This window comes from Ursus arctos, unplaced genomic scaffold (genome assembly GCF_023065955.2).
Source record: "Ursus arctos isolate Adak ecotype North America unplaced genomic scaffold, UrsArc2.0 scaffold_9, whole genome shotgun sequence".
Classification (NCBI taxonomy): Eukaryota; Metazoa; Chordata; class Mammalia; order Carnivora; family Ursidae; genus Ursus; species Ursus arctos.
The window spans coordinates 50,116,976-50,132,061 of NW_026623111.1; the positions used below are offsets into that span (position 1 = coordinate 50,116,976).

Sequence of the window (15,086 nt, forward strand, 5' to 3'; positions counted from 1 at the left end):
CAGGCTGCTACAGGGGTCAAATGGGAATGGTAGAACATAGGCCTACTTCCATTGGTATAACCTGGTCTCTATGAGTGAAGGGAGGGCTGGCAGTAGTTGGTTGAGGGAGCCTGGTACCGGCATTGTTAGAGGGAGAGGAACAGGCAGCCTAGAACTTTCCCATGGCGGTGGTGGGAGGTGGGATAGTTCAGAAGCCTAGTCTCCAAGTACCTTCTTCACTGTCTACTTCCAATCTCTCTCTCTCTCTCTCTCTCTCACACACACACACACACACACACACACACACACACAGAGGCTCCATTGTTCCATCAGATTTTACTTATAAAATGCAAGTTCAAAGATGACAAAAATAAACTTTAAGCACCAAACCTTACTGAATGCAGAACTTGTGGGACTGCCCAGGTCACAGGGCATTGAGGCCAGCCCTGTCTTAAAGAGTAGACAGGCCTGAGTGGATCTGAGCGGTGCGAGGGTTGGACTACAGCCAACACTTGTGGTGTCCTATGTAACACTCCTTCATCTGACTGATTTTATCCACAGTTATGGCTAATAGTTCTGTCTTATGGTAAAACTACCCACTTTGTGCTTTGACTCTGCTTCAGGGCCATTGCTGAAGCTAAAGGAACCCACAAGCCTGTGTGAAAATGCAGCATGAAAGTTTGTGGTGGAAAAGCATCTAAGGGCAATTTTCAATTAATGTGGGTTGGGAGCTGGTGGACAAAAGCATAGACCTTTCATTTTCCAGAGGCTCATTTCCGGGGCACTGTCAAAGCTTCTCAGAGATCCTGGTGGAAAGGGAGTTCTTGGTTTCTACAGCTTTATCATTTCGCTTTTGCTACTACCCACTACCTCACTCTCGCTTTCTGATATCATCTCCCAAATAAATCTCAGTGCCCAAGTCATTGCCTCAGGCATTCCTTTCTGGGAATGTAAATTAAGATGTGGGTGGGGAGAAGAGCGGGTAGGACTACTTCCTTTCCCATTATATCCCTCCATCACTCTCCAGTCCTTCAGCAATAATTCCTAGTAATTTGAATCCATGAATTGTAGGACTTCTACAACCCGGGGAAATAAAAACTTCATTTCAAAGCTGCAGTTTCCTGTTTTCCAAAAAGTGGTGATCATAACCCTTCCCCCCCCTCACCCTCTTTTGAACATTTTCCTCCTTTATTCTGGGATTCTGGGGTAGTCTCAAGAATTATCCCTTTAATTTCAAATGTACACAGCAACTTAGTAAATCCCTGTTTGGGATGATATCTTTGAGGAAATAATGGAGTTTTAAACTTCTAAGCCCGGTGTTCTCTTAATAATGTAGATTGATGTCTATACCTTTTTGAGTCTGGGCTTTGTCAATAAAAATTGTGTTGCTCTTTTCAGGAGAAATGTTTCTTTTCTGGATATAGATTGTAACTGCACTGTGTGGCATGCCAATGCTTGTTTGTGTGGACATCAGTGCTTTGATATTTGAACCGTCACTGAGGCCAGAGCTAATATCCAGGGGCCTCTAAATGTGAAAGCTTGGGCTCTGCCTTTGGTCGGAGAGATAACCATGAAAAGAACTAGGCCAGATTTGTTGAAGCGCACACTGACACACAGGACAAAGTATCCTATATTCTGATCATGGTAAACAGCCACTTAGCCACTCAAGCCAGACATTTTGGACTCATGCTTCTCTTCCTAACCAATGACATTAACTCATCCATGTGTCCTAACTGATTCTACCTCTTTAATTTTCTTATTAATTCCTTTCTATCTATCAGCAGTCCCGCCACTATATCCCTGGTTTAAGCATTTCTCATCTATCTCACTATATCTCTATGCTAATTGGTTTTCTACTCTATTCTTGCCCTAGACATCCCACACAAGAATAACAAGCAAGACTGTCAGTTCTCAAGTTAGTGCTGTCCCATACAACTTTCTACAATGATGGCCATGTTTTATACTTATTTATACTTACTAGCAAGTATAAATACTTGTCTGATAGGATGGCTACCAGCTACATGTGAGCACTTGAAATATGGCTGGTGAGATTGAAGAGTTAACTTTTTAAATTTTAATTAATTCAAATTTATAATGAAATAATCACATATGGCTAAGGGCTACCATATTTAACAGTACACTTCTAGAATGTACACTCCCTGAAGAGGCCTTCCATTAGCCACCAGAGATCAACTGTTCCTTCTTATTTATTCCTAACACCCCTTGTGCACATGATTGTTTCCTTAATTACTTTTTACTAGTATGTCTCACACTGATACGTTATAGCTTCTTAAGGGCGGAGATATTATCCTGAAAATAATAAAAATAACAACCTCAAAGCAATAATTGGAGGTAGTTAACACTTACCTCCTCTCCCTATGTTCCTTCTTTAGTCTCAGAAAAGATTCCCCAAACGATTCTACTTTCTTGGAAAAGTCCTTGGAAGAACCCCTTTTTTCTTACTCCACCTTTCACTTGCTTCTTTATTGGGGAAAGATTCACTGGTTAACATCATGCATGCTAGTACATGGAGTAACTTTGCCTCAAAACTTAGTAGTAAAGAGACATACCTTGACCAGGCTTTGGGCCAGCCTTCTAGGAGAAGACTTGGTGACTCAAACTGTCCATAATCTTTTCCACTTTCTACTACTGCAGAAACTGAATCGTGAAGTAGACCAAGATCTATATGAACAGTGTGTAAATGTCTTTAAAGTCACCTCTGCAATTAATTTGACTAAGAGGTGACTTCCAAAGTTTTGATTGGGAGGGGAAAAAATAAAGCTTCAATTTGTCCTCAAATTCAAGTCAGATTATTCAATTCAGTTGTACCATGGAGCCCCATATATTAGGACCTTTAAAGGCTTCATTTATTAAGGATTCTTTGCTTTGGTTTTTTGTCCCAGGTGGGTACCTAGAAGGAAGAATTGATTAATGTTTGATATCTCTAATTCCCCAAGACTAATAATCACTAGTAATTATTTAGGACTTACTGTGGGCCACAATCTGATGACTACTTTATTCTGTCTTTCATTCAGACAGTATGTACTAAATACCTATGCTGGTCCAAGAACTGTGCTAGGTGATAAGGATACAGCAGTCAGCAAAATAGACCTAGTTTTTCCTTTTATTGAGCTTATAGTTTTTAGGGAAAGACAGATAATAAACAAACAATAAGATATACAAACAAAATACATATTTGTAAGGTACTTAGAAGGAAATAAACAATGTGCCATAATGAAAAAAGATTGGGGCATGGTGTGATACTTTTAGACAAGATGAGTAACCCCCACAGACATTTAATCAGGGACCTTAAGAATAAGAATAACGAGCCATACAAAGTTCTGGGGGAGGAGTGTCCCTGGTATGGGAAACAGTACATACGAAGATTCTGAGGTAGATAGTAGCTTAAAAATCCATGTGACAGGAACATTAAGAATATGGGATGAGCAAAATACTCAGAGTAAATTCGTTATTATCCGTATTACAAATGAAAAGGTGAAAGCGTAGAGATGTAAACTAACTTTCCCAGAGTAACACAGCTAGTGAGTGACAGAGCAAGAATTTGAACCACATCTGTAGGACTCCAGAGTTCATAGTCTGGATCTTGAGTATCTAACATAATAAGTATTTAAACAAATGAGAAGAAAAATAAATAAGTGTTGGAAAAGGGATCTATATAAACCATTAAAACCTGTCTGATCAGCCAAAATATCAACACTAGTCTAGGTTTAACACAATAAAACTTGTGCTAAAAATCCTGTTGTGAAAACAAACCTATTAGATTTCACATCCATATAATTTAGTAGTTAGGTGACTTAATATTTTTTAAAATTGTTCTCTGTATGATAGTATCATTGTTTTAGCTACATAGAATTTGTTTAGTGTTAGTATAGTTTTCCGCTTAGTTCATTGAAGAATAGAAATCAGATTATGTTATCTCTAGGTTCCACTGCTTATGAAGCTATTACTATCAGTATCTTCTATCTACTGGCTTTGAGATACAAATAAGTTAATCTCCTAGGAGTGTATCTTAGAATGACTCCCTAGGATTTAGATTAAACTTTGGAAAAATAAGAGGAAATAGTAGGAGAGTGCTATTACAAGTTGTTTGCTTGCAGATATAAGAAATCACTGACTAGAGAATATCCTGTTATTACTTTGTAGGATTTTTAATATTTTATGGTCTGGAATCCTTTGAGAATTCAGTAACGACTATGAGAATTCCCCTCCCAAAATACACGTAGACAAATTTTGAAGATTTACAAAGTTCCCCAGTTCCCAAAGGTTATCATCTAAAGGTACTAAATAACATTTTAAAAGGTTAATAATGCTTGGTTTAACACCTTTGGTTTTGGATAATTTCTCCAGAAATATCTATGTGAAATTTCCATATTTATTTTCTTTGTTTTATTTACTTCCTGACTTTATGAGTCCTATACATACAGATTTCCCCCACTACCCAGAAGTAGAGTATTCCTATGAAATTTTTTGTAAGCTGAAATGGCTTAAAGTCACTGTCCCCTGCTTTCTGAAAGTTTGCAATATGCCACTTCACTTTTACCAAAGACCTACATTAGTACTACCTGGTTTTGCTAACTGAGAGAAATCTGAAGAGGATTTTTGCTTTTTTGAAAAAAACCATCACCTGTATTAATGTAGGTCTTTCATAAATTGGAAGTGGTATAAGGTGAACTTTCAGAAAAGGGGGGTACCTGTATGTACTTCTATTATTTTATACCTCTCTTTTTCCCAGATAGCATCCTTTTTCAAGTTTAACAAAATGTGTGTGTTTGGTGTGTGTGTGTGTGTGTGTGTGTGTGACGCTTTCTCAATTTTCAGTCTTGTTTCCAGGTTGGTTTTTTCCTCAGTCCCTTAGGGTTGATGTATAGTGGTACGCACTCATTTCTACTAAGACACTCATTCTATCAAGAGGCTTTTGTTACCCATTTCCTTTTTCACAGACAACCTCTCTTCCCTAAGCCTATTGCCTTCCTTGGTTAGGCTATTTGAAAATTTCTATGATTTTTAATATCAAATGATACTTTTGTCAAGGTAATAAGAGTAATAAGACCAAGGTCATGGTTCAATTTTTGTTTTAATATTTTATTCAGTAATCTCTTATTTCAAGACCACATCCTAAGTATCAGAAATTAATGAAATACAGTACATATTTCAAAGTAAGTAAAGTTGACTAATTAGCTTTATATGTTTTAGAACCTATGCCATTCCCCAACTGCATCGTAATTTCACTATGGCATTGATCTCCAGGAAAAGCAGGCATGAGTACGGATGAAATATTATACATATACATTGCACTGATACACATACAACTCAGAGTGGATGTCTTCTCATCAGTGCTTTCCCAGAGTAGCATTGGTTGAGAAAATATAACATTCCTGTGGTTAACTTGAGAAGTGTTCACATGGATGACAATCTACTCTTAGAATTACCATGTGGTAGTAGTAATAACTACTATAAGCCAAAAGGGTCTCATGATCAAACATTTGGAGAATCATTAAATTAAACTTAGGTGAATGTTTTTCTAGAATGTTTTGTGAAGCTCCAATAGATGATAAGTAAGCAATGCCACTTTTCTTATAAAGCATAAAGGAGCATTTATTTTTGGGGGAGCTTTTTTCTGTATTATGACCATGTGCTTTGAAGGACATAAAGAAACAGCTCATGATTAAACATGGGGAACTTTCAGGAAATCCTGGGAAAGACTTGGGCTTTACACAAAAATTAGATCATAACTCCTGGTGCTTTCTTCAGCATGAGCAAAGCAAAGGACTGAGAAGTCTACAATATACTTCACCTGAAAACACACTTAGATTGCACATTCTGAAATATTTTATTTGATATTAATATTCATTCTAATTGCATTTCACATATCTGTAGAGAAAAAAAGGATTGATTGAAAAACATTTGTTGTTTGGTCTGACTTCCATAGCTCATATGGTTAGGGCTGTTACCACTCCAGGAAACATGCAGTAAATCATTTCACTTTATCCTTCTATCAGAGTGGAAACCCTTCAAGGATTATCCTTTCAAATGACTGTGACTAAATTTTTATTATCTCTAAAAATTTTTTTTCAGCATAATCCAAGTCAATTTATTTGTTGACATGGTTCAGAGCACCTTCTCTATAGGGTATATCTATTTGGACAAAGGAAAAGTCGGTCTGATGCTTTCCAATTTTTTTCTCTAATTTCATGATCCAAAATTATAATAGTGGAAAAATTTTGGATAAAATTGCCGTTTACTGTTTATAATTGATTGCTCAATGGTGTAAGATTCCCATTTAATTCCCATCATAAAAACGCATAAAGTAAAAAACCAAGCAAGAGCGTCCTTTTGATTTAGGGTGATATATTAATTTTTCTAGGCTATGTTTCCTACTTAGTGCTACCTTTGACTTTTGCTTATTTTTCTACATCTGCTAGTAATATGTATGAGAAACATATTTAATATGAAACTAATAAAATCTTATGACAAATTTCACACGAAGCTGAGGGCAAAGGGAATTTAAAATATAAATTTTGGATATCTATCTTTGTTAACTGTATATAAAGTAGTATCTTCTAGTGGGACTATGGGAGAAGGTATAAGTTGTGTTGAAGGTAAGGTTAGTTGAGATATGCTTATTTTAAAGGTCAATTAGAGATCTTCAGTATAAATTTATATACATGGAGCTATATCTTTGGAGAAATATCAGCACTGGAGATTCAGTATGAAAATTCATTCTCAAATATGTTAAAATTACAAACTTGTGAGTTGATACAATTTTTAAGGGCAAGCATATATTATGGAATGGGAAGAGTACTAAAAACACAATCCTGGAATTTCAGCATTTAAAAGAATGGCAGAATAATAAAAGTTAGTGGAATTAACTGAGAATAAATGGCCAGAAATATAGGCAAAGCAGAAAAGATTGAGTTCTTAGATACCAAGAAAGGGGTAATATTTAAGGGGGACTTTCTTAATGTTGTTAGGACATTAGTAGAGATGACATGAGTTACAGAAGGGATATTTGAGCGTGAGACCACGTTTCAATAAAGACAGAAAAAAAAATAGCACTAATCAACTTCTCTGCTTTGTCTATATAAACTCTATCTCCAAGTCACTAAATAGTTGGTAAATGGAAGTTAGTCTTTATAAAAGTAGTGTGGCAATTAAATAAAAAAAGAATGATGAAAATCACCATTTCAAAATTATTAATGAATAATAATTTGGCAATGTTCCTCAATTACTGTTAACATCACAGGAAGATAGCTTACTTTGAGTGTGCCCTGAGGCTAATACACACTATTTGTGTCTTCTTAAAAAAAATGAAACCTGAATCTGACTCACCTGAATCTGAGTCTAATTGCCAATGTACAGGAAATAAAGGGAACGTTTGGATATTGATTCAAGGAAAACTATAAAAAAATAAAAGTATGATAAAACAGGGGAATAGCAATTGGATATTTGAAAATATTTTGAAAGATCGTGAATTTGTAGATTGTTTAATAGTATGATTATATTAAAAATAATCCCTCTATTTTGAAGATATACACTGAAATATTTATTTATGAAATGATAAAAATGGGCTTTTTTTTTTTTAATCTGGGAGAGGAGAGAGTCACTGAAGTTATGTACAAAACGAAAGTGGCATTAAGTTGATAATTGTTGAAGCTGGCTTATAAGCACAAGGGAATTTATTAAAATTTTATCAAATTTTATATGTGTTTGAAAGTTTTGATGACATTTATCGAGTAAGAACAAAGATTTCGGTGAGGAGAAAGATTGCAGTGAAGAAGATATATAAAGATAAATAACATTTACTAAACAATTATTATGTAGTCAGCACTATTTTCACTGTCTATGTGTATTCTTAGGTTCTCATAATAGCCAAAAAATTGTCTCATTTAATAAATGAGGTACTTGAGAACAGGGAGGTTAAATAGCTTGCCTGAGTTCAAACAACTAGCGAGTTACAGAGCAGGCTTTGACATGCTGGCTCCAGACAACCACATTCTATAGACTCCCTCACATACATGTAGAAGCTAGGTGAAGGGAATCACGGAGACTGATAGGTGAAGACATTCAAGACCAGGTGCAATTGATGGAACAGATTTCAAAGCAGATAGGAGAGCATCATCTGGAACTCAGAGGCAGAGGATTAACTTTAAAAGAGAGAAGGGATGTAGTAATGAAGTATGTAATCTGAAGAAAGTCACTTAGCCTTGCATAGCCTTGATTTCTACCTTTGTTCAAAAGAAAAACAGAATAAATAACTCACTTGAAGGACTTTTGTGAAGACTGAATACAAATTTTTAATTTCTGAAAACTTAGGATCACTAAGAAACTTCCCATTTAAATTAATATCCTCAACATATTAATATTTTTCATTATAAACTTTTAAAATTATGGGGATGATTTAAGAATTAAAAACTCTTGCTATGAAAAAATTATCTATAGTTCAATATTTCTGCCAGTTTTACTCCAATTTGTAATTTTTTAGCTTGCTAATTCAAATAAAATTACATTTAATATTTTATATAAAACTCTACTTGATTTAAATGGCTACTTTGAATTTTAATAAATAAAAATATTTTTTGACTTTTGGTAACAATTTGGTCATGAATCACTTGTAGATTTCGAAGTTCCACAAGCAAAGTTCAGATATTATACCTGGAAATAAATAATAAATAGGTATTGCAATTTTCCATGCTTGTAGTTGAGAAAACTATGCCTATACTAGAAAGATACACTGAATTAAATTGTGCTCCTACTCAGGGAAAGAATTACAAATAAGGAAAACTATTTTTGACTCCTAAGGTTTGGTTTACTCTAAAAATCCAATATGTTAGAAATGTAATCAGTCAAATCCTGGTTCCCACCCAAGGTTTACACTTTTCTTTGTGGAAATGTTCAGATAATTTCTTTCTTGCTAAACTTCAGTTCTTGCACCAATTAAATCAGGAGATTGGCCTAAATGATTCCATTATCTAGATAGCATGGTCAACATTTTGGTTTGTTGTCAACTAAATGTGGTTTTCACCCTGCCTTTGAGGAGCAGTCAGGACTTGGGTAATTTCTTAACAGCTTTGGGTCATGGTTTCCTCATCAGTAAAGTGGAGACAATAAAATTATCTTAAGGGTATATGTGGAAAATTCTAATACAAAATAGTGCCTTCTTATTAAACATTTATATCCACCACCACACCATCCTTCCTACCTGATTACGAATGTCTATAGGATTGGGAGAAAAATCCTTTTTATCATAAGATTTTTACATTTGCAGCAAAGCAGAGGCAAGAATAGTCTATTTGGTAACAAAGTACTCAGAGTCTTTATATGAGGCTATTTACTAAAATTGGAAATGATATCTATACCTTCTACTACTGATTCTATGTATAAGCAAAGGAGTTAAGGATTATTTCCATAGGCATGGTGATGTTACTTTTCATGAATGTAAATGTAAAAATTTATAAATATGATTAATTACCTTGAATACAGCAGATTGCTTGGTATGCTTTTTACAAAAGAAGACCAGTATGATATAATATATACAGAAAAAGAGGGAGCATTTGTACTTACTGACACTTTTTCTTGTAAGAATATAACTCCTTCACCCTATGCCATAAGCAGATGCTTGGCAGTGAGAAGATGACCAACTAATGCAAGACAGCAGAGTCTCTTTTTGCAGATGGTACACACAGTTTTCTGGGTTTTTTTTTTCAAGTAATATTGTATTACACTGTCACAAATCAACTTCTAATTAGGTTTCACACAATTATGCTCATGTTCTACAGTCTTATGTCAAACTCTAGTTGCAAAAATACTTGAATGCAAAGATTCATGAATATGTCTTTGAAGAAAATGAATGCTGATTGCATTTTAAATATTTAGCGTAGGAAATTCAAACATTTTTATTAGAACTAACTGAAATCATTATACAAAGGCTGTGAGTTTAGAATCTTTGAGGGGAGGGTCAAGCATGACAATCGGATTTAACTGTATTCAAAGGGTTTTTTATTTTCTGAAAAAATATAAAATTTCATATCTTACACTACAAAAACATATACACAAACCAAATGCACAGAGAGCTTCAAATGGGGAAAAAATACAGAAACACTAATCCTTTCTTGAATTAATGCTTAGGCAGGGATTTGAGATATCCTGATGCCTAGCCTAGAATAAGATACTCTATACAGCTGCTTCTGACCTGCTTGAAACTAAGAGAATTTAATAAACATATTAACAAATGACTGAGTCTAAGTTTTATTCTCAGACTATTATAAATGAAATTTACACACTGTAAAATTATTAAATGTAAAACTATAGCAATCTAAAGATTCACAAATATGTTGACCACTAAAATCTCTACTGTTAATATAGCCCAGACTGAATAAACATGACTTATTTTGCCACCTTCAATTTTTTCATTGACGCTTAGAAGAAACAAATGACACTTGATTCTCATTATTATAAATAGATTCTCTCTCTCTCTTTTTTTAAAGAATTGTGTTTTCTCCTAAGCAATAATTTTGTGGTCATTCTGAATAAGAACATTCAATCATTTATGTGTAAAAAGATGTTTTTTATAAACCAACATGAAAAGGAAGTTCTTATCTATTTCTCCTTCGATACATTACTATATAATTAACAGCATAATAGAGAAAAATATTCAATGTAACCAGCTGTGCTACAGAGTTGAAAAAATGATGACTTGTTCTAGTTATTAATTTCAAAAAAAACTAGCATTTTGAGTGTTTATTCATTATCATCATCATCATCGTATTGTACCTACTTTTTATTTATTTTGAGCTTAAACATCTGGCAGGACATACGCAAAGACAGTTTTTTGTTTTAGAAAGAAAAAAAAATTGGAAAAAGACCTTATCCTACTATGCAATATCATACATCTAGTAAATTTCTAACATCTGACGCAAATTTGCCAAACCACATACCATTACAAACAAAAATGTCTTCCACAGGTAAATTTTTCTACTTGTGCTTCTGCAAGCCCGCTTTAAATGGGAGAAAGAACGGTGTTAAAAAAAAAATCTTTGACTTTCACATAGAGATTAAATAGCAGACATGCAAACACATAAGTGTTCAACAGATATTAATTTTTCATTTTAAACTTAAGATGTGAAACTATCTCTTCACCATTGCACACTCGTTAAAACTCTTTACAAACTAAGTGAAGGATGTTCTGTATTGTTTTGGCAACTCTGAAACTAATAATGCTGGCCACATTTAAGTTTAGACAGAGTATTGGACTATAATTTTTACAGTAATCCTACAACTTTATAACACTGACTTGGTGATTAAAAGAGAAGAAATAAAAGACCATGCACATTTTTTTTTTACATGAGAAAAGCAAAATCTTTACATTTTTACATACAATTCAGATATGTCAATGGCCAAGAAGAACATGTGAGCAAATGGGAAGATCAGGAAACAAATTATGATTGATAAAAGTAGTAATTGAGTGACTTCAACAGTATCAGTAAGTTGAAAAAAACTCCCTGCTTGTACCTATTTTTCCAAGTTCAACATTGAGAACGACTCATGCTTTAAAGGTATTGCTACTCTATAGTTACAGTAACATTATGTATTATTTGACAAATCTATCTTATGTGCTAAAATTATTGAGTCTATGTTTTATTTTTAGTTGTCTGGTGGGTGACAAAATGAACCAAAAGGATAAGAAATCACACAATCAAGATTTGTCAAACCTCGCCCTGGGTTACTGCCTCACCGCATTTCACAAGAGCCGCCTCTTCTCCGGGTTCCACTTCTCACATTTATAGATGAGATTGGCACTTCCCAATTGGTGACATATCCAGCGGTGAATAAATATTTCAGAAAGGAATTCTTGCCTCTTTTTATGTGGGGGGGAGCATATCTTATTTGAAAGTCTCTATTTCTTTTAAAATCATATTGACATTCTTTAGAAATTCTCAACCAAAGTGAGATGTAGATGAAATTTATGTGTCTAACTTTCAACTCAATTTACATTCCAAAAGGAATACCAAGATTGCAAAGGAATTGATCCATATTAATTTATACTGTTCTTTTATGAAAAAGAGGACATCTACATTGTAACTTCAAATTCTAATCACTTAAATACTCTGTGCTGACCTCCCAATCATTTTTGAAATATAAAGTTAGAAGACAATTCAGAAAATATCTCTGTTATTAGTAAGTAATTGAGGCTAGTCCTAACATTTATGATAGCTTGTATTTTAAATCAATATGTCTATTCCTACTTTGAAGTTTCTCAATTGTTACTTTATCACTTAAATATTGTTTTTACAGAATTCAGTAAAGTGCAACATGTCTCCAATTATTTTGTACAAAAAGAATTAGTTCAGTTCATTTTGTTTCTTGAAATGAACAAGAGCATCTCTCATAATGGTGATGCCCATTTGTGATTTTATCAAGACAATGCTAAATCCACCTTTCTCTACTTTCTCTGAAAATTTCACTATCTATTAAAGTATACTGGAAGTGTATTTTGTTAGGACCCATGGTACAGTATAGATCTAATAAGTAATTATAGCTATAATTGGGCTGAACTAAATATACATACCATCTGAGAATTGTTTAGAATCTTTGCTTTTTCCTTTTTTTCCCCATATTCTTCAGCAAAGAGTTACCTTACTGCTTAAGTAAAAGGTGGGCAAGGTAGAAAGAAGTTATTCCTTGAAGGTTTATTCTTGTATGTGTTAACATTCAACTAAAACAAGTGCTTGGAAAAGACAGAATACCGTTAGTATCATGCAGGTTTATTTTCTATGGATTTCATTAATCCAGACGACTCCAATATACTATTGCCTTTGATAATCAGAAATAGGCTGTATTTTGTTCAAATGTGATGCTCTTTGAATAATCACATGTCATTCTGTGATTTCTATAAAATGTAATACTATTAAAAATTTTTTTATTTCACCAAGGAGCTCAGTTTTGTTCAAATTCTAATAAATCACATAATTTTATAACACAAATGTCCATCTTCACCCAGTGTGGTACATAGAATGTACACAGAATATATCTTATATTCCTTAATAAGACCAACTAAATAATGCTTTGGACTGGTTTATCAAGGTAAGTTCAAATTGATGACACTGAATACAAGAAGAAATTACCAAATGAATGAACAGCCATCAACAAATAAAACTTGTTAAGTTTTGAAACAAAGACAATTCTGAAGGAAATACATATAGATATATGTATTTTAAATCATGAAAATGAAAAATGAAAAAAAATATATGTATTTCATCATTCCATTGCTGCCTTAGTATCAAAATTTCTAGAGCTGAACCACAAGGGAAATGGTTACAAAGGATTAACACTTAGGGGTAATGCTTAGTGCTATGTGCCTGGATTTAACAACATTAACAGAAGCCTGCTCAGTTAAATCCTTCTACATCCTGCTGAAAATGTGCCCTTCGGTGTCAACTTTGCTTGACAAGATATTTTCTGGGACTCAGAAAGGTGAAATTTCTTACAGGGGTGCAAGATTAATGGCTAGAAGAACTGCATTGTCACAGATATCATAAAGTGTTTTCAAAAAGCCAAAGGGGATTTAATCTTATAGACATTTCCCGTTAGTGAATAAAGAGATTTAGTAGCTTTTGGACATATGAGAGGAAGAAAGACAGAAGCTTGTGTTAAAATTTCGTTATACTGCTTCCTTATTTCTCCTATTCATATTATTCTGTAGAACACTTGTTCCTGTATGTTGCTAAAATTAAAACACTATTAAAAATGCAAGCAGAATGATAACACACACATGTGCAAGCATCACACACAAAACTCCAACTTAAGTTGATTCCTGGGTATATAGCAAATTATACAGTATATACACATTTATTACCTAATAGTTTCTAGAAGAGCAACTAAAAGTAAATTTTATAACACAGAAAAATAAATATACACCCTGTATTGTACTTGTCCTTGATCAAGCAACATATTTATACACTAGAGTCTATAACTTAACGCTGTGTAACAGCATTTTAAAATTACAAAAGAAGATATCTATTAAGAAATTATCTAATCATATTGCTCTTCAATACACTTATGTAGACAATTAAGACTTGAAGTAAACTTCAGTAAATTGCAGCTTCTGTTAGCCCACAAATGGCTATAAACTTTTCCTTTCAAGTAGATTCTCGGAAGTTTTGAAAGGGGCTGCCTTAATTCAGTCTGTAAAGGTGCTATATATAGTTATATTTTTCATTTATAAAATTTTGTAGAAGTAGTGGAAAGGATTTTCTTGTTGCAACATAAGATAATGTTTAACCTCATGTTTTTATTCCATGCAGGTTATATTTGCTTCATGAAAAATGAAGACACTGAGGAAGATAAGCAGATTTTAGCAAAACACTGATTACAAATTCTGTGGCTGAAACAAATGCTCTCCTAAGTTTAGAAATCACCGAGTTTTCCCTTTTTTCCCCTTTTTTTGTTAAAATAAATCTCAGGGCTTGTTTACAAAGTGCAGAATCATTCACTTGACGAAGTGACATTAAAGTGAAGTTACAATGGCACCATCCCATTCACCAGCTGCACCTTCATTTCTTGAAGGCTGTTCATGATCTTCTTCTGGTGACCGACAAGAGTCACTCCAAGCCGTCTCAAATCCCTGCATGAAGAAAGCACACATTGGATGTATGTATTGATGCAATTGGTAGCACACTTCAATATCTCACGCTGGCAAAGACACAAACATTTTGCAGAAACTAATCAGATTACAGTCCCAATTTTGATATATGGGGTCCAATTTTCAAAGGCAGGCTCCCAAATTGTACCTTGAAAATCTGTTTGCAGTCAAACATTTAATTTATAATAATAAGGAGTGCTAAAATATATATTTGCCTCCTTTTTTTGGCTTCATTATTTGAGTGGCACAGAGTGGTGGAAAAACAAATTTACACATGCTTACCAAGAGCATATTTAAATTAAAGGTACAATTTCGTTGAACAATTTTGAAAATATGGACCTACAATAGGAACAACAACTTTTTTTTTTTTGCTAAAAGAAGTAAGCATAAAATATACTCGTAAAATTTTACAGTTACGCAGCTGAAGACCAAACTCTTCAAATGACTC

At 33.8% G+C, this 15,086-nt stretch overlaps 1 protein-coding gene across 5 annotated transcripts in view; it reads right to left on the reverse strand.

Moving 5' to 3' along the window:
• Positions 1 to 13,263: 13,263 nt before the first annotated feature.
• Positions 13,264 to 15,086, reverse strand: part of EPHA5 (EPH receptor A5) — a 336,182-nt gene continuing 334,359 nt past the window's right edge. For all 5 annotated transcript variants that reach the window (XM_057309796.1, XM_057309795.1, XM_026508978.4 and 2 more), the window contains one exon: positions 13,264 to 14,620. In XM_057309796.1, coding sequence (XP_057165779.1) covers positions 14,515 to 14,620 — 106 coding nt within the window. In that variant the 3' untranslated portion in view covers positions 13,264 to 14,514. The remainder of the gene's footprint in view (positions 14,621 to 15,086) is intronic.